Source organism: Neofelis nebulosa, chromosome 5, assembly GCF_028018385.1.
Source record: "Neofelis nebulosa isolate mNeoNeb1 chromosome 5, mNeoNeb1.pri, whole genome shotgun sequence".
Classification (NCBI taxonomy): Eukaryota; Metazoa; Chordata; class Mammalia; order Carnivora; family Felidae; genus Neofelis; species Neofelis nebulosa.
The window spans coordinates 87,470,122-87,497,358 of record NC_080786.1 but is presented as its reverse complement, the minus strand read 5'-3'; the positions used below and the strand labels follow the sequence as shown (position 1 = coordinate 87,497,358).

At 39.0% G+C, this 27,237-nt stretch overlaps 1 protein-coding gene across 5 annotated transcripts in view; it reads right to left on the bottom strand.

Annotated features, from left to right (window-relative positions):
* Window positions 1-971: 971 nt before the first annotated feature.
* The window catches only part of PCYT1A (phosphate cytidylyltransferase 1A, choline), a 51,328-nt gene continuing 25,062 nt past the window's right edge, over window positions 972-27,237 (bottom strand). For all 5 annotated transcript variants that reach the window (XM_058730986.1, XM_058730984.1, XM_058730985.1 and 2 more), the window contains 7 exons: window positions 17,944-18,043; window positions 12,268-12,384; window positions 11,074-11,225; window positions 8,951-9,029; window positions 7,850-7,992; window positions 5,982-6,170; window positions 972-5,111 (listed from right to left, as the gene is read on the bottom strand). In XM_058730986.1, the coding sequence (XP_058586969.1) occupies window positions 4,905-5,111; window positions 5,982-6,170; window positions 7,850-7,992; window positions 8,951-9,029; window positions 11,074-11,225; window positions 12,268-12,384; window positions 17,944-18,043 (987 nt within the window). In that variant the 3' untranslated portion in view covers window positions 972-4,904. The remainder of the gene's footprint in view (window positions 5,112-5,981; window positions 6,171-7,849; window positions 7,993-8,950; window positions 9,030-11,073; window positions 11,226-12,267; window positions 12,385-17,943; window positions 18,044-27,237) is intronic.

Here is a 27,237-nt window from a genome sequence, read left to right as displayed (position 1 = left end):
AGAACTGAACCAGGCACCCCTATGTTTATTGCAGCATTATTTACAATAGCCAAGACTTGGAAGCAACGTAAATGTCTATCAATAGATGAACAGATAAGGAAAGTATGGTGTGTGCATGTGTCTGTGTGTGTGTATATATATATATATACACACACACATATACACACACATATATACACACACATATATATACACACACACACACACATATATATATGTGGAATATTACATGGCCATAAAAAAGGATGAGATCATGCCATTTGAGACAACATGGATGGGTCTACAGGGTATTATGCTAAGTGAAATAAATCAGACTGAAAAAGATAAATACCATACAATTCCACTCATAAATGGAATAAAATAAATAAATAAACGAAAAGCAGAATTGGAACTATAAATACAAACAACAAATTGATGGTTGTCAGAGCGGAGGGGGTGGGAGGTTGGACAAAATGGGTAAAGGGGACTGGGAGATACAGGCCTCCAGTTGTGGAATGAGTAAGTCACAGGAATAAAAAGCAGAGCATAAGGAATATATAGTTAATGATATTGTGAACACAGTATAACGTATAAACTTGTCAAATCACTAAGTTGTACGCCTAAAGTTAATGTAACATTGTGTGTCAACTAAAAAGAAAAAAAAGAACTCAACCAGGCAAAATAGTACAAACCCAGTGTCCAATAAACCAGGCTTCTGAAGAAGAGATGGAAGCCTGATGGATTCTGAATGACAGATGTGTCATTAGGGCACTGAGGACATTAGACCTCATAGATCTGGACCAGCCTCCCTTTGTGGGACAATAGCTTCTGTGCAAAGCTGAAAAAGGATTTTCCTAATAATATGGTCATGGGACAACTTTGAGGAGACAAATCAGGATGCAAAGGCAAAGAAATTGAGAGCATAGGCAAAAGCCCCAAATATACAACACGTTACACACATGTATACCAGATCAAAAACACAGGAAATGGAATATTAGGTAAAACCACTTTGCCTTTATTTGGCTAAATGACAAAGGCCAAAATAACTCTGAACAAATTAGTAACACTCACATAGGAAAACAATATACTGAACACCAATTGAGGAAACGTCCTGTGGGTTGCTGGCACTGGGGATGAGGCTAACATTCATGCCAAGGCCAGCATTTCTTCCCAACATGCCTTTTTCTTTTCAGCATCCTCAATACAGGACAACCCAACTGATCGAGTCTCTGTGTTTAAAACAGTCGGTGCCCCCTAAGAAGGGTGGGAAAACCCTCTTTAAACCTAAAGGGACACAACCTGAGTCATCCCAGTGTTAAACCTAGCACTTTTGTTCTCTACCCCAATCTGAGTTTTATTAACATAAAACTTTGGCAGACAGAAAATCTTTCATTCTTTTAAAGAAAAATTAACATTTAATAATATAATCCCAAGGACATGTTCTACTTATTTGGAAAAATAGAAGCTAGGGACCACTCTTTATCTCATGACAATCTATTCTATGAGAGAAAACAAGAACAATCATTGTATGACTTTGCAAAATACAACCTTTAAAAATACTTATATTGGTAAGCTTAAAAAAAATACCATTAGTTAAAAACATTATTAAGGGAGTATTTTTTCCTACCTGTATTAGTTCAACTTCTGGTGAAAGTGTGTGATGACAGAAAAGGTAGAAGCTATGGCTTTTAGGGAATTAAAGAGAAGCAGCAAAATATAATTGATTTGGAAAGATTTTTGACATGACATCTAGAACAGAGTCAAAAAGGCAATCGGCTCCAGAAAAACAGAAGCTACCCACAAACCAAGATACTCTGGCGAAGCAAAAGCACTGTGAAGAACCACTGTAGAGGGACCATCCAGAAGCTGCTTGACCAGCTGTGTGGTCACAAGTAAAAGAAGAATCTAACTCAGGTGCCGGGTTATCGGCAATCACAAAAAGTCAAAAGTTCTCTTGACCTCCTTCATGTTTTTTCTCATTTAGGATCTTCAGCCTCCTCATATCCCTACCCTTCTTACCTAACTGAGCCTCAGCAAAATAATGGTCTTTGGCTCTAGCTATCAGAAACAGCCACAGTAGTACGAACAATCCATTTCTGTTCCTCGAAAGTTTCAATCTCTGTTCCTCAGTGCTCCTGAGTCTAGTGTAGGAAAAGAGCAAACTTTCTGCCCAGCCATCTCAAGATAACTGCTGGAAGCACCTCCTCGGCACCAACTCCTGAGCATCTGTCTCCATTCTTCGGTCTTACGCACTGCGCTCTGAAGCCAACCAACTTTTAAGGCTCTCCCATCTCTGCTACATTTGGCCTATTGCTTTGTGTGTGGGATTCAGGGAAACAGCTAATTAGAAACTAATATTACCAGTTAATATTAAAATTAATATTCAAAGATTTACAGATCACAGGCATGGTCATGGTAGGCAAACTAACTTCATTGAATTAGGCACAATCAAATAATGCATCATCCCAACAGCTTCCTCCCTCCACCCATCCTTGTCCAGCACTTAGGATCACATTTATCCCAAAGAAGCAAATATGCCACACCATAAAAGATTTTGCTTAAAGTCACAATTATTTGAAGATGCACTGGTGTTAGGAGACTGAGACTGTAGTCTTGTCAAAAGGGGCGAGAGGGCTTTCCAAGAACACGTGCATATGCTGGCCCTGGTAGTCTCACAGAGCTTCCCAGCACAGCTGTTATATTCCAAGAGCAGGGAATGTGAAAAAGAGCCCACTGACAGAGCAGAGGAAGAGGTCCCAGGCAGTATGCTTGAGAGGACTGACTGCAGGGAGGAAAACCACATTCTGAGCATCTTCCTTGCCAAATACATTTGGCTAACGTGTACTTTGAGGGAACACATAGGTGAGCCTCAGTAATGACTTCGTCACGTTTCTATACCAGGGAGAATAGTAGGCAAAATTCCCAAAGAAGGAAGACTGAAGCAGAAAAGTTAAAATATGTGATCCTATGAAGCTGGCTAATGCAGGAAAACAGTAACTTGAACTGTTTCAAAAGAAGGATTCTAAGCCAAAGCTCAAGTAAACCAGATTTGATAGCACAAATAGCACTTCATGAGAAGAGTCAGAAATGCAGTTTTCATAGGCCGTCACGACAACAAGAGATTTCCCTCTCTTTGTGTCTCTACTCTGCCTCTCTGCGTGATCAGAATTTTAGGAACCAAGGTAGTCCTGCTGTGCAGGCAGGCAGTGATTCTAGCCTCTGATCCTCAGGCAGAAGAGCAGATTTTATCACAAAGTATTTAGAGAGGAGACTATGAGATGCTCACAGCCCTAGCACAGGGGCAAGGAAAGATAAAATGTGGTTTTCTAACACTGAAAACATCAAAATTCCACCCCCACAAGGGGTATTTATGAGTGACAGGGTGGGGCCTGGACATAAGCAGTTTTCCCCTGAACCCAGCTACAGGACTATTGAAGATGACAGTCTGCTAGGTCATGTAGCTGTAGAATGCTAGAGGTTTCAAATGAGCTCACACTCAACTGCAAGTGTTAAGCTTCAGCATCTCTGATGGGAAATATAAGTGGTGAATCCCCGTGGGCAACCTAACAGGGGAAATGGCACCATAACCAGCAGGCACACGTGGAGAAGAGAGAGAACCTACCATACTCTTGTAATGTGAACCCATGCTTTGTGGCCTGCTGGAGGGGCAGGGAGGGAAGTCCCCACCAGCTGCAACTCTCAGAGGAAAAGGAACACTACCTGGAGCACTAGTTCCAGTCAAGAACTTTAAGAAAAAAACAAACAAACAAACAAACAAACAAAAAAAAAAACCCACAACTTTCTTAAGAGGGGCAGGGTTCAAGATAAGGCTTCAGAAAGGGGGGTGTTTCCTTACGTTTCTGTGTTTAAATTCTGTGCAAAATTTCTCCAAATATTCAGTATGGCTTTGAGCAACATGGATTAACAGATCATGTTCAAACTGCAGACATTTACAAAGTACCCTTTGCAAAAAGCTAGGTAATAAGCATTGAAATAGGAGTATCAGGGCCAGGGACTTACTCCTGTCTGGGAAAATTAACCTGAATCGACCCCGTATAGGATTGAGTAGTGCCCCACTCCCCTCCTCAATCACAATAAACCTGAAAGCGTTCCTTCCTTCAAAGGTAGACTGCAGGAATGAGATTGATAAGAGCTCCCAAATAACTGGGCAACAGAATCTTCTGGGAAGATGAACACAGCAGGAAAACCGCAGACGATGCCATGTGGTCTGGTTCCATCCCCATCAGTGTCTTCCATGGACCCCATTGGGTCCAATACGAAACTCCTCAGGGAGTAAGAAAAGTTAGGCTCAGATCTCCTTCTTCTCAAGCCACATTGACACATGTGCCAGCAGTACATTTAGGTGATTTGTGGCCGAGCTTACTCAGCTTTTAGCTTTTTTTTTAAGGACGCCAAAATTATGCTATTTGCCCCTCCCCATGAAATCACTCATAAGCAGGTCATTGCTTGAAGGACTTGGCAAGCCACTTTGCCTCAGAGCAGAAGGCAACACTATAGTGTATCAGGAAGAAAAGGCCTCTGGGTAATACACCACTTCCTTGTGCCCACTCCTCAGGGCAAAAAATCAGTTTTACTTATAACATTTGAAAGACTGATTTTTAAAAAATTACTAAAAATGACAATTTCCTGTCAAGATCACATGAACATAAACAGTAAAGCAAAGTCTGTAAAGAGGGAATATGGATGCAGAACAGGCTTCTAAGGTGTACTCAGCCTCCTTCTTGGTGTGAATGGGTGACGCCTCTTGGAGGATGGGCTGATCCCATCCTAGGTCCTCCTGCCCCAACTTTCTTTCTTTTGTAGCTGTCCTTAGGTTTAGTGTTGGGATCACAATTTGGAATTCAACCGAGAGCTTCCGAAGGTTATGGGACAGAGGGAAGGGAGAGGAAAGGAGGGATGAAAACTTAGTCTTCTTCGTCCTCACTGATGTCATAGGTTGCAGCCTTGTGCCTGGAGAGGTTTGCTGGGGAGGACGGCGGGGAAGTCTTGCCAGAGAAGGGCCATCGGAAAGACGGGGAGGGGGAGCGTTCCCGAGTGGGGCTGCTGCTGGGACTCTGCTTTGGACTGATGGCCTGCAGCATCCGGCCTTTCCCCTCTTTCAGCATATGTTTCTGGGGAGACCAAAAGGTAAAATTAGAAGAAACCTATGGATCCTACTAAATCACCACCGGAGGATCTGCGACTTCAAATTATCACAAGTGCCCTGTGCAAAATCATAAGTAATTGAATAAGCTAGGGGAGGGACACAGCTATAAGTTTAAGTAATTTCCTCCCTAAAGTAGTCCATGCTATGCAACTTATCTAAGGGTTCCCACATGCTATCACTCAATCCTTGACTTCTATGTCAAAGGAATTCTTAAATGGCTACTTGGTCTGCATTCCAGGCTCCAGGCAAAAACAAAGGAACTAACTCAGACAAAAGCGTACCTATTCTAGTTGTAGAGCTCTCTGAAAAGGAAATTCTATATTCTCCCTGAATAATCTATTCTGGTATCAAACAGTCTCACAGTTAGATCCTTCCTGATATCCGAGGGCTTACTTGCTAAATTGCTACACTTCACCTTCTATTTGGCTTGAAAAGACCTTGCTACTCCTCAAGGGCAGAATTCTCACCTCACCCAGCAATTCTGCAGCAGCTGTTTGTAGGGGAGGCAGCTTTCTTTTTACTATTCTTTGTCCTTTCCTTTCCTTTTATTGAAAACTATAGTGTAGAAGTAAGCTGGGCAAGGTTACTTACTTATCACCAGATTTGGACAAAGAGTTGGCAAAATTATTTAGGAGAATATATAACTTCTTTCTATGAACATTTTAAAGAACTTTTTGGGGATAGTCAAAAGATAGTTCTGCCCAATACAAGGGACAAATTAGGTAACTACTTAATGTTGATATCTCTTTCTATAATTCTGTAATTCTTTCCACAGCATGAGAATTCCCTATATTTTCCTAAAATTCCCTAAACTGTCCATCAGGAAAGAACATACCAGTGCTCCTTCTGGACCAAACATTTCCAGGAAACTTCCAATGAATTCTCGGGATTTCTCCTCCCATTTCTGAATGAGGTCAATGCTTTTTTCTTCAACCTTCTGAACAAATTCTTTTGACTTCTCCTCCACATCTTTCACTTTCTTCTTTACTTTGTCAACCCGCTCCTGTAAGTGGTATTTCTTCTCCTAAGTAAAGAAATAATTGTTTTGAGAAATAATACTCACTCTGACCTCCATTCCAAAGGGAAAGAAGAAAATGGTCTGGCACTCTACTGACACTATTTCCAGCCATGAGAACTTCACTTCGCTCTAATGTATCCCATAGTTCTCTATCATAGTAACATAAAATATACTCTGGATGGTCATCTTATACAAAAATGTGATAACTCAAACATTGTGGAAGCCTAGACTAAACTAAATATATAGAGTGGGCTCAGTAACAGACAGACACATAGCCAAATGCATCCGATTTTTTAGGACAAAACATAAACTTGGAACATAAACATGCCCAACATAACCCAAACCCTATTCTAGATGAAGATGTAAAGGGAGCCACAAGATTCTGCACAATACCACCAAGAATTATTGGTTGCAGTAGTGCATCTTTTACTTAGTTTACTGTGCTAGATGTTTTCCCCTCTATCATTGGCTTATTCTATGATTTTAGAAGAGCTATTTATTTTAGTTTTTGGTATCTGGAGGTCTGTTTACTCAGTTGCAAAAGGAAGAGGATACTCTTTGGTCCTACAAGCTTCCCTAAAGAGAAGGGAAAATGGTATGAACCCTCTAGGGATGGGGGGTATGTTTTGCCAAATGAAAAGTATTTTCATAATTTCCAGATCACGAAGGGGAAAGGGAATATACTTAGGATTTTTAAACAACTGAACATAGAGATTCTGAAGTAGGTGGTTAGCAACAGCTAGGGCTTATCCGCATAGATAAATCATATTTAGATGAAACCATTTCACCTATTGATAATTCACAGAATTAGAAACAGGTAAGAGAGCACAGTAAGCTACTTGTGTCGAAGATAGAGTTAGCAGCTTCCTTCTTTTAAAACCAACTTTATTAAGATACAATTTCCAAATAAAATGTATAGCCATTTGTTTCTTAAAGGCAATATTAAGCTAAGATAAACTTTGCTTTCATAAACCAAATTTTAAAACCTAGGTCCACATGTCCTGAGAAACTGCATGCAAAATGTTGTGTGTCACTATCCACAGAGGGAATAGCTTTCATTAGATTTTCCAAAGACCAACCAAAATAATAATAATAATAATAATAATAATAATAATAATAATAATAAATAAAAGGTTAAGAACTACTGTTTTAAATATAATTGATATAGAGGGTATCAGGGTGGCTCAGTTGGTTAAGCATCCAACTTTTGGTTTCAGCTCAGGACATGATCTCACAGTTCCATGGGGTCAAGCCCTCCATCGGGCTCTTCACCAATGGTGCCGAGCCTGTTTGGGATTCTCCCTCTCTCTCTGCCCCTCCCCCATTTGCACGCTCTCTCTCTCTCTCTCTCTCTCTCTCTCAAAATAAAACTTAAAAAAAATAAAATGTAAATAAACATAATTGATATAAATACTGTACTAGGTAAGTTACATATTTTTATTTATTTATTTAGCTGTACATCTTTATATCAATGTGTTGATAGTAAGCTATAAAGGCAGAAAATGCCTCTGTTTTATTCTCTTTGTAAATAGCTTAGCATAGTGTTATCAGCAAAGAGGCAATCACTGAATTTTGGAGGTGATAATTATAACAGACTGAAAAGAAGCAACTTCAGCTTAGATGAAGTGGGAGGCAAATGTGTGTCCTATCAGGCCATGGAATTCTGGGATGAGGTTGGAACTCACATTGATAAAGCTGACATTGAGCTCCTTTGCCGTGTAGCCCCTCTGTAGGTTCCGTCTGGCATACACATCATAGTCCCGGACAATTCGGGTGATGATGTCTGATGTTGAGATACCTTCTGTCCTCTGTGTTGGAGCAAACATGCCTAATCCAAGAACACATACAAACACTGTGACATTCTGGTTAACTTAGACAGTAGGACTAGATGAAAACTGGGAGCAACACCGTTTTCCTCAAAAAGCAGAATCTGCTATTATTAAGTGAAATCTGGAGATACTGACAGATAGGAGGACTGAATTAAAGGCTAGGGGCAAGGAAAGCAGGAGCTATATGGTCCTAATATTAAGAAAAATATGGGGTGGGCACCTGGGTGGCTCAGTCAGTTAAGCATCTGACTTCAGCTCAGGTCATGATCTCACACAGTTCATGAGTTTGCATGAGCCCCACTTCAAGTGAGCTCGAGTCCCACTTTGGGTGAGTACAAGTCCTGCTTCGGGTGAGCCCCACTTCTCTCTCTTTGCCCCTTGTTCACTTGTGTCCTCTCTCTTTCTCTCTCTCTCTCAACAACAACAACAAATGTATGTGTGTGTGTGTGTGTGTGTGTGTGTGTGTATACACACACACACATATAGCTGAAATTAAAAGAGATATCAAAAGTAGATGTTTAGGGGCGCCTGGGTGGCGCAGTCGGTTAAGCGTCCGACTTCAGCCAGGTCACGATCTCACGGTCTGTGAGTTCGAGCCCCGCGTCAGGCTCTGGGCTGATGGCTCAGAGCCTGGAGCCTGTTTCCGATTCTGTGTCTCCCTCTCTCTCTGTCCCTCCCCCGTTCATGCTCTGTCTCTCTCTGTCCCAAAAAATAAAATAAACGTTGAAAAAAAAAAAAATTTAAAAAAAAAAAAAAACAAAAGTAGATGTTTAGACTGAGAATTGATGGATGTCAGAACTATGCTCACCTTAACCTTTTATCTGAAATGAAGTGTGACCGGAAAGTAGATGTTGAATTTCTAAGTATATACATTTTCCTCTGTAAAGTAGATGTTGTTGAATCTCTGTCACTGCCCCTGAAACTCCATAAAGTGAGGATATACATCAGCTTACTCACCTGCTTCCTTAATGTGCTTATAAACATCATCACTCCCAGCAGAAGAATAAGGAATGTCATCATGGGCTACGAAATCAATCTGAAATAAGGAAACTTCATTTAAAACCCAGGATAACTGCCATCAGAAAGAACCAGTAAATACTCTTTCAATAAATACTCTCCCAGACCCAGATAAAGGACAAGGAGAGGCCAGGCCTCGAATGGACTTTTTTTTCTTTATCTCTCTTTGCTTTGCTTCATACATTCCGTGATTCATTCATAAGCCACCCAAACTAATTATTTATCAATCATAAACATGAAGTTGGCCAGTTTCTGTTTTTAACTATTTCTCCTGGTATACTGGAAGTGCTACCCTCACACTGCATACCAGTCATCATACTATAGTAAATAGGACTGGAGAATTTGCTGGTGTGTTAGCTAGTGAGTGGAGCCAAGGAAAGAAGAAAGGAAATCTCCCCATCCTCCCAGGTCTATAAGGGTTGGTCAAATAAGGGTTTCTAAAAATATGCAAAAGAGGTTACTTCGTTGTTAGCTGGTTTCTCTCTCAGTCCATGAGATGAGTGGGAATATAAAAATAGCAGGCAAGAGCCCTTTTACTAGAACAGATACATCTATACTCCTGAGAAATGTAAAACTCAAAGCCATAAAAGACCTTTCGGTCTTAGGCTCTATCACTTTACTACTGTCAATACCTCTTGCAACAATGAGAAGAGAACAATGCCACTGGGATCAATAATCTTTCAGACAGACATGCTAACCTTACTTAGTCATTCCTGAGCAGGCCAAATGGCATTTACTAATATAACTGCTAACACAACCACACCCAGTTCCAGAAGCCACTGTAGTATGAACCATGCCCAGGACTGTGTCAGAGACTCTCGGCTAACATCTTGGTTACTTACGGACAATTTATCAGGGGTCATTAGGCAGCATAGTGAAAATAAGAATAGTGGGCAAGTAAGACGGCTGGTTGAGGATACACTGCTAACAAGGAGAAAAGAGAAGTTAAAAGTTCCTCTACCCTCTTCTGCCTGGGCCTGCCTGGCTGTGTTGCTGAGAATAATCTTGTTCATCACCTTTGGTACATCAGCTGCCAAGTATAGATATAGAAAAGCTAGAGAATTATAAAAGGTCTGTCACAATCCTAGTTTTAACAAACATCACTCTTGCTGACAACTGACAATATTCCTCAAGCTTGAGGGCCTCCGACCTGATCTGATAGACCCTTCTCATCTTTTATACTCACCTTTTATAGGAAACCTGTTTCTCTAATGTGTGAGAATTAAAAGAAGGTAAGGGGTTTTATAATACTAACTCAATGAGTAAAAGTGAGAAACCCCCCTGGTTTCTGATCTCACACAACATCTAGCCCAAAATCAAAGCCCTGAAACTAGATTAAGTCAATACAAAAGAAGTCTATGTTTATCTGTCTTATTTCCTGGAACTCCTGAGAACATGGCTGAAGCTCTGTATATTCTAAAGGACTGGTATATTAGGAGGACGGACACATCCATAGTGAGGGGGGATAAATATCACTTAACTGAAGAGTTCAGTTTCTAGCCCTGCTACTGTGTATCCTAGACCAGGTTATTTGGTCTTTCTGGCTCTGTTCTCAGATATAAAGTAGAAACCATAGGGGCACCTGGGTGGCTCAGTTGGTTAAGTATCCAACTTTGGCCAGGTCATGATCTCATGGTTCATGAGTTCGAGCCCCACATCAGGCTCTGTGCTGACAGCTCAGAGCCTGGAGCCTGCTTCTGATTCTGTGTCTCCCTCTCTTTCTGCCCCTCCCCCACTCACGTTTTCTCTCTGTCTCTCTGTCTCTCTCTCTCACTCAAAAAATGAATAAACATTAAAAAAATTTAAAGTAGAAACCATAACTACCCAGTAAGACTGTGGGGAACAAATGAAATATAATGGATGTAAAAGTGCTTTTAAGCCACCAAACCCCATATAAATGTTAGGGATGACTAGTAGTAAAATCACTGTCATCTCTTCCATGTGAAATTTACACAGAACGTATAAGTAAAATAAGGCTAGTGGAAAACTAGCCTGAGTCTTGGAAGTCTTGAGAGTCAAGGGAATTCCAGGAGGGGAATGGGGACATGTACTCAGTCTCTTACCCGGTGTTCCGCGAGGAACTCTGGCGTGAGGGTCCAGGGGGCATTCCTCACCACCTCATCCACATAGCGGCAGTGCTGCACGGCATCATAGCGCTCATTTTCATTCATCACTGTGAAGCCTTTGAAGTTGTGTGTGAGCTCATCACTGCAAACTGAGTTCACCACATCATAAAGTTGTAAGTCAAAGTCCCCTTTGCTTAACCATTCCTCAGCCACCCACCTCTCCCATGGACTAGGAGTAACCGATCTAGGTTACTAGGACTGTAACCGATCTCCCCACATGGAGAAGTATTTTCTGGATATAGCTCATTCTGGGTAGCAATGCTTTTCCTAATCCAAGATATACCTTCAGGAGCAATACACACTAAACAGTATGTTCACACTTTGGAGAAGACTTCGAAATTAACCTGCTGTGAATTTCTACAGCAATTAAGTTTTTAAAAATATTTTCTTAGGACACCTGGGTAACTCAGTCAGTTAAGTGTCTGACTTCAGCTCACGTCATGATCGGGTCTGTGGGTTCAAGCCCTATGTCGGGCTCTGTGCTGACAGCTTAGAGCCTGGAGCCTGCTTTGGATTCTGTGTCTCCCTCTCTCTTTGTCCCTTCCCTGCTTGCACTCTGACTCTCTCTCTCAAAAGTGAATATACATTAAAACAAATTTTAAAAATGTTTCCTTATTACATTTCTGTAAGACTGTACTGGATCACATAACATTTGCTTAACAGACTTTCATACTTCAGTTGATTCAAAATGACAAACTGGAATCTAGTAAATACTGTTCTTAAGTAGGCAATAGGGGTCACTGTTGCTCCCCAAACTGTAGAAACTCAAATGAAAACAGTGAGATAAAAACTAGACATCTCTGGGATACCTGGCTGGCCCAATTGGAAGAGCATGTGACTCTTCATCTCAGGGTCGTGAATTTGAGCCCCATGTTGGGTACAGAGATTACTTAATAAAACTTTAAAAAAAAAAACAAAACAAAACTGGACATCTCAGGTCAAAGAGCTTGTAGTTTCTTTCACCAGGTCTGTATACTTCATGTACTTCATATACTTCATGTTTTAGAGAGGCTGCTCTACATCCCTCATTTTAAAACCAAAATAAGAGCCAGGGCTCAGGTTATGAAAGGAGAAAAATGCTACTATAATTTTTTTCTGGAAATCACCTAAAGTTATCAGATATTTTCTTACCTCCTACAATAAGGTATGTATTAGGGAAAAGGTTCTTTGCTTGCATAAGAGCCCGGGCATGACCACAGTGAAATAAGTCAAATATTCCATCTGCATAAACTCTCACAGGCCGGTCACCTAAATCCAAAGGAAAGAATTTATCAAAAACACATCGATTCAATATCTCATATTTGACAAGTGGAAATGGCACTGTGTTTCCACCCTTGCATGCCTTTCTCTTGTTTTCTGAATATTCACCCTAATTTAGGGGTAGACTGGGGTTGTGAGGAATAACATCAGACTTCCTTGGCTACAAAGACGCTTTTGACATCACATCCATTGACTCTGTTACCCTGATTTCACCAAACTGCTCATGTAACTGGATATCATGATTGCTTTTTCTTAAAGTTATTTTAGAAGTAAATGGGAAGAGTTACATAACATATGTGTCCTAAATTTTAAAATCCTCACCTTCAGCTTATGTTTAAATTTCAGTCATGTTTAGAGTATAGCTAAGGTATACTCTGGCTGCTTGCTCTCTCATTTTCAGGCTGCCTTGATTACTAATAACTAAGCTTTGCTATGAAAATAAACTTCCCTCTGATTGCCCAGTGAGTAAAGAGTGATCCAAAGAGGTGAGACTGAGAAAAAGGGAAGGTTAAGTACCAGTTATCGATTTACTGCTTCTCAGTCCCAAATTCACCTTCAGCACCTGCTCTGTGATAACAGATAGGATTCCTTCAAGTATTTCTCCTTGACAGTGAGCATGTTATACTTTCTCAGTAGAGGGTGATATACTAAGTATTTGAAAGTCAAATATAAATATTATAGGACTTTATATTAGAGCTTTTCCTCTTCTTTCCATTGGTGAAAATGATAGAGAACAGATTGCCAATTTATTTTCAGTGGTGGTGGACTATGAAGGAAAAGCCAGGAAATGATCTCTTTGAGTACAAGACTAATTCCAAAGCCTAACAAACACACTGAGAATGGAATTGACATAATGGTTCATCATACTTCAAATAATAAATCTAGTAAGTCCTAGTAATATATTCCTATATGTAAATAAAAGAAGAGTTATTTCACTGCAGCAGCAGCAAATAACAGTAGGAGCAGCTACATCGTCTGGGAAAGAAGGGCCAAAGTCTCATCAGATATACCATACTGAAGGTAGGCGTAAGATACAACACCCTTGTCTTGAGAACAACAAATCAAGGGGGAGAAAATTGGTTCCCAGGAGGTTTATGGACTTTTCTTTCCAGATAGGTTTATCCATAAATAAGTAGCCTTTTTAAAAAGATCATTTATTTATTTTGAGAGAGAGAGAATGCACACAATCAGGGGAGGGTCAGAAGGAGAAGGGAAGAGAGAATCCCACATAGGCTCAACACTCAGTGCAGAGTCTGACACAGGGTTCAACCTCATGACCATGAGATCATGACCTGAGCCAAAATCAAGAGCTGGCTGCTTAACTGACTAAGCCACCCAGGTGGCTTTAAACTTTAAACAAGTAGTTTTTAAACTAAGAAATAATAGAGAGTGCCTGGGTGGCTCAGTCAGTTAAGCATCAGACTTCAGCTCAGGTCATGATCTCACAGTTTGTGTATTTGAGTCCTACTTTGGGCTCTGCGTGGACAGCTTGGAGCCTGGAGCCTGCTTTGGATTCTGTGTTTCCCTCTCTCTCCCTGCCCTTCCCCCCTCCTCAAAAATAAATAAACATTTAAACTGAGAAATCATATACTGGTGTTAGAAATATAAACTGGTACAGCTTTTAAGAAGGGTAATTAGATAATATCTGTCAAAAGACACAGAAATGCTTATACCCTTTACCCCAGCTATTCCAATTCTAGTAATTTATTTCATACATATATTTGTAAATATGCATGGTATTCATTGCAGCATAGTTTGTAATAGTAAAAGTTTGGAAACAACTTAAATTTCAACGGAAGACTGAACATACTACGATACACCTACTAAGGGTGGAAGGGAGAGATACTGGGTGGCTGTGAGATACTAATAGGAAGACTTTTCACTCTATACCCTTAATGTATTTTGTAAATGTTAGGCTATGGAAATGTATTGGTTTTGTAATACAGGAAATAAAATTTTTAAATAAAATAGATACACCAATACAATGAAAAACAACATAATGGATTTAAGAGTCAAAAAGCTTATAGCTCAAACTTAACGACCAGCCTCCTTCCTCTATAATCTTAACCTCTTTAACACTCAGTTTCCTCATCTATAAAACAAAGCAAAACACCACAAAACCTGAGGAGCATAATCTTTCTTCTACATCTTAGAAATCCATCTTTCCTAAACAAGTCCAGAGTGGCTATGATCTCATTTTTTTTGATCCTAAAAGACAAAGGATAGAACACAAAGATTAAGAATACTTTGTTATTGTTTCTTCGACATTAGCATACAGCAAGGGCAAAGTGAGATGAGGGGGATTTAGCGCCATAAACACATTTCCAGGATGGTGGAAGTAGTACCAAATACTGTTGATCAACGGGCTGTTTGTCAGGGTTAATCATCCCATATAAGGCCAAGTCACCACCAAACCCCTTCTCGGACCAACTCCAGATGTGCTCCTTGCTCTCTTCAGTGTTTTCTCAGCCACCCAGCCTCTCAATTCCCTATGACTTACCCCCAAGTCTTTGGCAAACCTGGGCGGGTATAGTAAGCAAACGGCCAGAAAGATCACTGTTAATGAGAAAATCTGAGGACTAAGTACAAGTTACCCATTCTTTTCCCAAGTGGCTACTGGCCAGGATAACCAAACCATCTGATTTACATCTGTTGTTTCAGCATATTAATAAGAGCGACTCCCTTTCACTTTCAAAATGGTCCTGGTTTTTAATATAAATTATAGTCTTTGCACTAAATAAATATATGTTCTCCTTACGTAGAACAAACGTGGCTTTCAATTTATTGTGTCTTTTAATATATTCTCTCAAATACCTATCCCCAAAACATTTTGTTTCTAACAGATTCTGTTGCCCTTCCAACTTTGACTTCTTTTCCTTTCTCCTAGAAAACACATTGCTGATTTTTTTCTTTCATCTTCCTAAAGGAATAACCTTCTCTCAAGCTATATTTGTTTTTTTCTCTGGGTAGTGAGTTTTCTCCTAGATTATTACCAACTCCTTTCTTTTTTTTTTTTTTTTTTTTTTTTTAATTTTTTTTTTTTTTCAACGTTTTTTATTTATTTTGGGGACAGAGAGAGACAGAGCATGAACGGGGGAGGGGCAGAGAGAGAGGGAGACACAGAATCGGAAACAGGCTCCAGGCTCCGAGCCATCGGCCCAGAGCCTGACGCGGGGCTCGAACTCACGGACCGCGAGATCGTGACCTGGCTGAAGTCGGCCGCTTAACCGACTGCGCCACCCAGGCGCCCCTACCAACTCCTTTCTTAAGGGAGTCCTTAACCTCCCTAATGAAAACATGGTGGAGGGAAGGATGCCCCCCCTGGCTTACTCCTTGTCCAATACTAGCATGAATAGTCCCTTGGTTATTTAACATAAAACTGAACAGGCAGAATCAGATATAGGAGAAATACTGGAGATCAATCTAGACCAGCAAACTTTATAAGCAAATGTGTGACTATCTGTTCCACCTAAAATGCAATCAGTTTGCCGATGGCCTTCTATTATTTATAACTAATGTCTACAAAGAGCAGCACCACTCCAGGGTAAAAAGAACATGAAGATGGAAAAACTTGGGTTTTAGTTTCAATTCTATCACTAATTATTGGTTTTACTACAGGGGACCTTTCACTTCTTAGTTTCTATGGACTTTAATTTCTTCATGTATATAATGAGATGATAAAGTAGATGATCTCAAAAATGACTTATAAAATTCTATGAATTAATTCTAAAATTGTTAAAAATTAGTGCATGTGAATTATAAGCTTCAAATACACATACATTTTATTGACCACAAATGATTTGTGGGTAGACTAACAACAAGCTGCGTAATGTGAGGTACTACATTCTGAATGTGTGTTATTAGAGAGCACATGAAAAGTTCTTGCCTTCAACATGCTCTACTATCACATCTGAACATGATCCTTGAACTGTCTGATGGCATTTGGAACTCTGATCTGACACCACTATGCCTTGTTACACATACCCTGTTTTTCCTTGTTGTCATTTTACCCTGCCCCATCAACCTGCTTGTTACTCAAGGGGAACCAAGCCTAAAATGCTACATCATGAGTCAGAAGGGCTGTGATCAACGTGAGACATATACAAACACTTTTGAAAAAAAAAAAAAGCATTATCTGGAATTCTGAGGACTCAAAAACTATGTTTCATATAGCCATGATTTAGCTAAGGAGTACTGGGCTCCCTGGCCTGAAACTGTCCAGCATCTATATCTATTCATATTTTGCTACTCCTCCATTACAACAGAGAACAAATATACTAACACTATTAAGAAGTAACCACAAATATCTTCTACATATTGGAAATGTATACATTTGTGGCTGTAACTGCCTCTTATTCCTTAGTGTTTACCTGGGTTTGAGTCTAGGCCCACATTTACAGAGTAGACAGAACACTTACCATAGTAATGGAAAGAACCAAAAAAGGATTGAAAAAAAGAATTGGAGAATTTACAGATAAGTAAGGACAGCTGCCTATATTTGTATTTCTAACAAATACCCAAGGAAGCTTCTCTTTAAAATAATCCCTAAAACTGGGCCACCTGAGTGGCTCAGCTGGTTAAGCATCTGACTTCAGCTCAGGTCATGATCTCACAGTTCCTGAGTTTGAGTCCCACATTGGGTGAGATCAAGCCCCACCTCAGGTGAGCACGAGCCCCACTTGGGGTAAGCATGAGCCCCGTTTCAAGTGAGCCCCGCTTCTCACTCTCTCTCTCTCGCTCTCTCTGCCCCTTGTGGGATTCTCTCTCTCTCCCTCTATTGCCCCTTGCTCACTTGCACCCTCTCTCTCTCAAAAATAAACAAACAAATAAATGAAATAACTCAAATTAAAAACAAAAATCTCTAAAACCACTTGTCCAAAACAGGAAGAGTATCTAGAACACATATTAATAGCTTATGTAGTCAAAAATTGCTACTTAATGATGTAAACTAAGCATACAAATAAAGAGTATAGGGTTTAAAAATAATACAGTGAGTTTTTAAAAAAACCTAAAAGATTGTATCAGTAAAGATAAAGTTAAGTGATAAGCATCTCCCCACTTAGGATATTTTATCCTCTAACATTCAGCGGTGTCTAGCAAGGGTATTAACTTATAGAAAGGGAGATCTAGGGGACAATTCTGAAGGCTATTAAAAATGTGACAGCCTGACATAGTATTCAGACCTCTGTAAAAACAGACAAGGTTATAATCCAGCTCAGGCTAATATCCTATTGTCTCTGTTCTACTATACCTCATAGTTGTGACAACAGCCCAGGAAGCAAGTATGTACCACTATATCTCACAGCTGTAACAACATCCTAGGAAACAAGCTTAAAATGATAAGAAAAAATGAAATCTTATGGAATGCAGTTATACTCCCAAATAAAACAGCTGGGAGATAGGAGGAAACCCTCCCCCAACTACCCTTTTTATACCCAGTTTATAGGTAAATTGAGGAAAGAATATAGAAAGTAGGTGCATATTTGATAAATACAACTGAATGCTAAAAACAGAGTAAAACAACAAAATAATTAAGCATTTACTTACAAGGAGTTCCTCTGCTGGCTTCTTCCATAGTTACCCTGACATAGGGCTTACTAAAGTCTACTTCAATTTCATCAGAAAAAGGAGCTGGCTGCTGTAAGCCCTTAAGATAAGGAAAGTGAAGGAAAAGAAAGTTAAATTCAATGGTATAGACTGAAATACTCAAAAAATGGCAGCTTTAAAGAACAATCAGTTATTCAATATGCTGGTGATTAAATTCCTCCTAAAACCTCATAACATACAAAAGAAAAAAAGGCATTCCAAAATGACAGGTGAAAGTTACAACCTTTTACCAAAGAGGTAAATTGCTAAATCATGATATGAAAGATAAATATCTTGGGGCGCTTGGGTGGCTCAGTTGGTTAGTGTCCAACTTTGGCTCAGGTCACGATCTCACTGCTCGAGAGTTCAAGCCCCTCATGGGGCATTAGCTTGGAGCCTAGAGCCTGCTTCAGATTCTGTCTCCATCTCTCTGCCCCTCCCCTGCTCTCTCTCTCTCTCTCTTAAATATAAAAAATAAAACATAAAAAAAAATTTAAAAAAAAAGAAAGATAAATATCTTGCTGGTGATTTCAGGATAATATTGAGCGAGGTGGTTGGGAACCTAAGCATAGTCCCAACTAACTGGGTCCAGAATGATGGCTCCTCCATCACATGGCAGAACACCCAACTCTATTCTATGTGATGAAATTGCCAAGCTTCTATTGTGCATTTTTCTATCACTTCAACTAAGGGACTGCGAAGGCAAACAGCTCCTGAATGCTTTATTAAGTATGATTATCTCTGTATAATGCTTTACATTGTAAATATTTTTTTAAATTTTTTTAATGTTAATTTTTGAGAGAGAGAGAGAGAGAGTGCGTGAGCAGGGGAGGGGCAGAGAGAGAGGGAGACACAGAATCTGAAGCAGGCTCCAAGCTCTGAGTTGTCAACACAGAGCCCGATGCGGGGCTCAAACCCACAGACCGCAAGATCATGACCTGAGCTGAAGTTGGATGCTTAATCGACTGAGCCACCCAGGCTCCCCAACTTTAAATATGTTCTAATGCTCATAACAGCCCTGTGAGGCAAGTAGTACAACAGTCAGTATCCTCAATTTACAGATGAGGAAAACAAGGTTCAAATAAGTTATATCAGTTATATGCAATTACTCAGAGGCAAAGCTAAAATAAGAATGCAGGAATTCTCTTTCCTCTACAGAGTTAACTTAACTCTACTACTTAAAAGTTTTTGTTAAATTGTTTCATAAGTATTTTATTCTATTTGATGCTATTATGAAGGGAATTGTTTTTCTTCACTGTATTTTTGGATTGTTCCTTACTGGTATATAAAAATGCAAGTTGATTTATATGTGCAAATGTGTGTCTGTGTGTGTAATTTCAGATGATTTTTGTATATTGATCTAATGTCTTGTGAATTTGCTAAACTCAATTATTAGTTCTAGCACTTTGGTAGATTCCTTAGGATTTTCTACATTTGAGATCATGTAATCTATGACTCAAGACAGTTTTACTTACTCCTTTCCAATTTGGATGCCTTTAATTTCCTTTTATTATCCCTTGTTGCCTTAGTTAGAATCTCTAGCACAATGCTGAATAGAAGTAACAAGGACAAAGATCTTTGCCTTTTTTCCAATCTTAGGGGTGAAGTATCCAATCTTTCACCATTAAATATTATGTTAACCCTAGATGTTTTGTAGATGCCTTTATCAGCTGAGGAACCGCCCTTATTTTTGCAATTTGTTTACAGCTTTTATAATAGGTGTTGGGTTTTGTCATATGCTTTTTCTGTATTACTGAAACATGCATATTCTGTTTTTGTCTTTTGTTACTTATAGTGTATTAGATTAATTGATTTTAGGATGCTAAACCAACCTTGCATTCCTGAGTGAAATCACTCTTGGTCATGTTATATAAATCTTTTTAAATATTCCTGGATTTAATTTGTTAATATATTGTTACAGATTTTTGCATCTAAGCTTGTGAGAAATTTTGAACGATAGTTATCTTTTCTTGTGCTTTTTTTGCCTGGCTTTGATGTTTGGCTTCGCAAAAGAGGATAGAAAGTATTTTCTTTTCCTCTATTTTCTGAAACCATTTATTCAGAATAGAAAGCTATTACTTCCTTAAATGTTTGAAAGAATTCACCAATGAAGCATCTGGGTCTGGACTTATCATTGTGGGAAGATTTTTAAAGACTACTTTTTTTATTTTTATTTTTTAACTTGGGATACGTCATTCAGATTCTCTATTTAATTTTGGGTCAGTTTTGGCAATTTGTCTCTTTCTAGCAATGTCTGTTACATTTAAATTGTCAACTTTTTTTGGCATTTAATTTTTCATTACATTCCCTTATAATTCTTTTAATTTCTGTGGGTTATAGTGATGTTCACTTAGAATTTTAAATTCTAAACAAATCGCATCATGATTGGTCTGAATCCAGGGACTGGGAAAACATCACTTTGATTTGTTTTCAGATAAGGACAGATTTTTAAGATTAGATTTTAAAATTAAAACATACTTCTTTTTAAAAATCCCTTATATGGGGCACCAGGGTGGTTCAGTCAGTTAAGTGTCCAACTTAGGCTCAGGTCATAATCTCACAGTTTGTGAGTTCAAGACCCATGCCGGGCTCTATGCTGACAGCTCAGAGCCTGGAGCCTGCTTCAGATTCTGTGTCTCCCTCTCTCTCTGTCTCTCCCCTGCTCATACTCTGTCTCTGTCTCTCTCTCTCTTTCAAAAATAAACATTAAAAATTTTAATATAAAAAAATAAAATCACTTATATAAGCTTAGTTAAGATATGCTAAAGCTATAATAAAGATAAGTGAAAACACCCATTTTTAGGAGACGTGTGCATATGAATGTTATCCTTTTTAAGAACTTTTTTTTTTTTTTTAGTTTAGTGTTTTATTTTGAGAGAGACAGAGAGAGCAGGGAAGGGTCAGAGAGAGAGAAGGAGAGATTTAGAATCCCAAACAGGCTCATGCTGAGCCACGCAGATGCCCCTTTAAGAACATTTTATAAAAGAGATAAGAATAAAAAAAAAAAAGAGAGATAAGAATAGACCAAAGACACAAATATACAGTTTTCTGTAGTTAAGAGAGATTTCTCTACAGATTAGATAAGACAATTTATCTTCTAAAAGTCAGTATTCAAATGAGTTGCTTAACAGTAGTGTGTTTCTAAAAGCATATGCTATTCACAAAATAATATACTCTATGATTCCATCTATATAAAGGTAAAAAAAAAAAACAGGCAAAGCTAAATCTATGATGAATAGAAGCCAGAGGAAAAAGAGGAAATTGGGGAAAGTGGATACTGATGAGCAGGGACATGAGAGTCTTCTGGGAAGACAGGTATACATATGTAAAAATTTATTGAGCTGTACACTTAAGATTTGTGCACTCTATTGTATGTAAGTTATATCTCTAGAAACAAATGATATTTGGCCATAAAAAGGAATGCAGTACTGATACATGCTACAATATGGATCTTGAAATCTTGAAAACGTAATGCTATATGAAAGAAGGCAGTCACAAAAGACCACTTATTGTATGATTCCATTTATATGTAATATCTAGAATAGGAAAACTTATACACAGAAAGTAAATTAGTGGTTATACTGGGCTTGGAGGGTTAGGGAGAAATGGAGAGTGACTGATAATGGGTACCAGGTTTCTCTCTGGGGTGATGAAAATGTTCTAAAATAGATATGATAATGGATGCACAACTCTGAATAGTCTAAAAACCACTGGATTGCACATTTTAAATGGGCATGTGAATTATAATGGTATGTGAATTACATCTCAATAAAGTTTATGTATATATTTATACATAAAAACAGGTAAAAATACATCAAACAAATAGAAAAAATTATGTTTATTAACAATAGTACATGTAGATAAAAGATGAGCTTTATTGTGTCTCTGAAAGTTATTATCAATGGTGTACAGAAGCTGGTTGTTAAAAATTCAGGAATTATGTGGGCCATTTATTAAATCATTGGTAGTCTGAACTTATTAGCCACAGAAATCAGCAAGTGCTACATATCAGAGGGTTTTTCCCCCCGTAAGCCAGTTTACTAGAACACCACTGGTTATTTGCATACTTAGAAAGAGATCAGTTCTGAGGTTATTACAGGGAGAAGAAAATGGACTTACAGATTTTCCCATAAATGTTGCAGTGGGAGTAGAAAGGGTGGCAGATTTTGTGAAGGAAGAATAGGTAGGACATGGTAAAAAGAAAAAATACTGTCACTTGAGAAAAACAGGCATTTTAGAGTTGTAGAACTGAAGAAAATTAGATTGTACTACTAGTGGCAGGAATGGAGAAGTTTTTAAAAAAGGAGTTGAGATCAAAGAAAATGAGAAGTGAGAGAAGTCTTTGAGCATGGTGATTCAAATGATCATTAGAGACCTTTTAGAATATTAATGAAAGTGAGGACACCATTGCCTTTAAGAAAATTAGAAGAAGGGTGCACCTGGGTGGCTCAGTTGGTTGTCAGACTTCCGCTCAGGTCATGATCTCACAGCTTGTGAGTTGGAGCCCCACATCGGGCTCTGTGTTGACAGCTCAGAGCCTGGAGCCTGTTCCAAGTTCTGTGTCTCCCTCTCTCTCTGCCCCTCCCCTGCTCGTACTCTGTCTCTCTCTCTCTCAAAAATAAATAACAAATATTTTTAAAATTTTTAATAAAATTAACATTAAAAAATGAAAAAAAAAGAAAATTAGAAGAAAAGGAAATAGATTAGTAATAATTTCTCACTAGATATGTGTACCCATAAACGGAAATGAGAAAAACTGCAAGGTATCTAAAGGAGACAGAAAGATAGGTGGCAGGTTTGGGGGGGGGGGGGGTTGTTGTTGTTTTTATTTGTTTGTTTTTTAAAATTTTTTTTTTTTTTTTTTAATGTTTTTTATTTATTTTTGGGACAGACAGAGACAGAGCATGAACGGGGGAGGGGCAGAGAGAGAGGGAGACACAGAATCGGAAACAGGCTCCAGGCTCCGAGCCATCAGCCCAGAGCCCGACGCGGGGCTCGAACTCACGGACCGCGAGATCGTGACCTGGCTGAAGTCGGACGCTTAACCGACTGCGCCACCCAGGCGCCCCTTTATTTGTTTGTTTTTAAGTTAAGGAGATCTGGGCATGTCCAAGACAGAGGAAAAGGATTCAAAGAGATGGAAAATACTGGAGAAGGAATAAAATAGATAATAGGAAGAAAGAGTCTAGAGAAATGGCAGGGAATGGTTTCAAAGGACAGGATGGGGGAAGGTATTAGCCCTAGAAATAAGAATGATCACACTTTTCTAAAAGCAGAAGAAAGGGAAGGTGATAAAAGGCCAATGTTAGATGTAAAGGAGGAAAGATGTACAAATTTATAACCGATGCCCTCAATTTTCTCAGTATAGTAAGAAGGACATGAAATTACCATTAAAAACAGAGAGGTATGGGGGCGCCTGGATGGCTCAGTCGGTTAAGCAGCCGACTTTGGCTCAGGTCATGATCTCGCGGTCCGTGAGTTCGAGCCCCGCGTCGGGCTCTGTGCCGACAGCTCAGAGCCTGGAGCCTGTTTCAGATTCTGTGTCTCCCTCGCTCTCACCCTCCCCCGTTCATGCTCTGTCTCTCTCTGTCTCAAAAATAAATAAACGTTAAAAAAAACCCAAAAAAACAGAGAGGTTGGAATGAGACTGAAAGCTTGAGGAAAGCAGAAAATATGTGGACTAGCTGCTGTGGGAAATATACCAGAGCATCAGCAAATACTGGGCACTACATTAAGTCCAGATCAAGCTAACAACATTAATCTATAGAAGGCCAAGTTAACAGTCCAGGAAGAGAAACAAAGAATTATCAGAAACTGAAAGATCTAGGGTTAGGCCATGATGAATTGCAGGGAGGCAGAAGGGGGCAGTGAAGAGTTAAGGAGGCAAAGGGATCTAGACATTTCTCCAAAGAAGGTATAGTAATTGCCAAAAAAAAAAAAAAAAAAAAAAAAAACACATGGAAAGATGCTCAACAACATTGGTCATCATGGAAATGCAAATCAAAACCACAATGATACTACTTCACACCCACCAGGATGGCTATGAGCAAAAAAGACAGGCGGTAACAGTGATGGCAAGAATGTGGAGAAACGAACCTACATACACTGCTGCCGTGAATGTAAATTGGTGCTCAACTCTGGAAAACCGTTCTTTAAAATGTTAAACATATAATACCATATGATCCAGAAATTATACTCATGGGTATGTAACCAAGAGAATGAAAACACAGATTCTTAAAATTTATTATTATTTTTTAAGTAGGCTTTACACCCAACGTGGGACTTGAACTCACAACCTCAAGATCGAGCATCTCATGCGCTACTGACTAAGCCAGCCAGGTGCCCCTGGAGACACATTTTTTTTTTTTTAAACCTGTACACAAATAATATTAATAACAGCATTATTCACAATAGCCAAAAAGTGTAAACAATCCAAATGTCCATCAATTCATGAATGGATAAACAAAACAGTATGTCCACATGCAATATTATTCACCTATAAAAAGGAATGCAGTATTAATACATGTTACCACCTGGCTGGACCTTGAAAATAGTATGTTAAATATAAGAAGCCAGCTACAAAAGGCTATTGGGAGGATTCCATTTATATGAAACGTCCAAAATATACAAACGCCTGGAGATAGAAAGTAGGGTTGCTAGGGGTAGGTTGGGGGGATGGGGAGTGATTGTAATAGATATGGGGTTTCTTTTTGTGGTGATGAAAACGTTCTGGAATTAGATAGTGGTGATGGTTGCATAACACTGTGAATATACTAAAAACCCCCGAATTGTACACTTTAAAATGGTTTAAATGCTGGGGTGCCTGGGTGGTTCAGTTGGTTAAGCATCCAACTTTGGCTCAGGTCATGATCTCCGGTTCATGAGTTTGAGCCCCGCGTGGGGCCCTGTGCTGACAGCTCAGAGCCTGGAGCCCGGATTCTGTGTCTCCCTCTCTCTCTCTGTCCCTACCCTGCTCGTGCTGTCTCTCTCTGTCTCAAAAATAAATAAACATTAAAAAAAAATTTAAATGCTTTAAATGATAAATTTTATGTTATATGAATTTTATCTTAATTTAAAAAGATACATTAAAGTATCCTATCTTTTACAACTATTTCTTCAATCTTTTCTGATTACTGTGTACATTCCAAGGCAAAAGGCAAATACAGCTATCCCTCCTGGCTAGGGTTTCAATTCCTCCTAAGTATAGAAAGTGAAACCAAAGGTTCTTTGACTACAAGAGATCAGCAAAATCTTTATCTCTCTAGATGTCTCCAGCTAGAATGAATAGTATTTTTAAAAACATCTTTCTAAAAAAGCATCTAGAAGATGCTTTATAAAAGTAGGACTAAGTATTTCCACCTATATTCTCCTAAAACATACCTCCTTCATTTTAACCTCAAGGGAATGCTACAGAATAGTATTATTTTCAAGTCGTTTGACTATCTGGTTGTGAAGCATAAATGAAAAAGCATGGATTTAGAACTTAAAAAAACTTAGATCTAAATCCCAGCTCTATCACTTAATAGCTGTGATATCACAGCTTTCATCTTCCATAAAATAGAAGATAATACTGGCCCCACAAGGTTACTTGAGAGTTAAATAAAATAGCATACGCAAAGTCACTAGCACAACTTTTTACATATAGTGGCACTCAACAAATTAGGTCATCATCAACAACATGAGTTCATTTTCTTTTTTTAATTTTTTTTTTTTAACGTTTATTTATTTTTGAGACAGAGAGAGACAGAGCATGAACAGGGGAGGGTCAGAGAGAGAGAGACACAGAATCTGAAACAGGCTCCAGGCTCTGAGCTGTCGGCACAGAGCCCGACGCGGGGCTCAAACTCACGGACCACGAGATCATGACCTGAGCCGAAGTCAGCCGCTTAATCGACTGAGCCACCCAGGCGCCCCCATGAGTTCATTTTCAATTCCATTTTATGGAACACAGGATTTCATTACATCAACAAAATTAACTAAATTGTATTAATCTAAGAGGTTAGCTTCTAGATGCTATATGAAGTTTCTAATTCTATACAAATTATAACTAATACTATTATAACTAAAAATTCTGACTATTAATGATCATCTCCCAAATTATGAATGGTCTTCTAAATGCAATATTGCTTTCATAAAAACTTTTCCTGATTATGTTCACATATATCGACGCACTATTCCTCAAAATTCCAGTCAAAGAGATGACATTCTGGTGTCCTTAAAATAGGGAAATGGAGGGGAGCCTGGGTGGCTCTGCTGGTTGGGCGTCCAACTCCTGATTTTGGCTCAGGTCACGATCTCACAATTCGTGGGTTCGAGCCCTGCATCGGGCTCTGCACTGACAATGTGGAGCCTGCTTGGGATTCTCTCTCTCCCTCTCTCTGTCCCTCCCACACTCATGCTTGCCCTCTCTTTCTCTCTCTCTCAAAACAAACAAATGAACTTAAAAATTAAAAAAAAAAATAGGGAAATGGAGATAACTCAGATTAAGACCATAATTTGATACTGGCTTCCCAGGATTCTACTTCTAAGGACTCTTAAATATTTTTCAGCAAAAGCTTTCAGAATGACACAGAGAAACATTTCCCTTTTACTCAAACATGCGGCACAAATGATAACAAGTGTTCCTGAGATCCAAATTATTTCCATAATACTAGACGAAAGGCTATGGAGTCAAGAGGAATACCATATGGTGTGATAAAGAAGGGATAAAGAACAGAGCTGAGAGATTCCACTCCCTGGGGATAGGAAAGGAAGGAAGGAAGGAAGGAAGGAAGGAAGGAGGAAGGAAAGAAGGAAAGGAAAAGGAGGAAAAGAAGAAAGGAAGGGAGAAGGAGAAAAGGGGAGAGGGAGAGGGAGAGAGGGAGGGAGAGAAGAAGGAAAGGAGGAAGTGAAAAAGAAAAGTAACAATTTTCTCAGACTCTTATTGCCATTTCAATGAATGGAAACAATGAGCTCATCTATCTAACTACTATTTGGATGTTTCCTAGACCTTTTAAATTGAACTTGTATTAAATTAAACTTATCATCTTTCTGCTAAACCAGATCTTCTTTCTGTATTTATTTAAGAAGCATCCCATATACACAATCTACCTAAGACTCAAATCTAGAAGTCATCTTTAACACCCTCATCCTTTACATCCTGATTTCCAAGAATTATCTATTTTACCTCTTAAAAACTTAAAATTTTAGTTTAAGTCCTCATTATCTTCAACCTGGATCATTACAACAATCTCGCAACTAGTTCTCTGGTTTCTA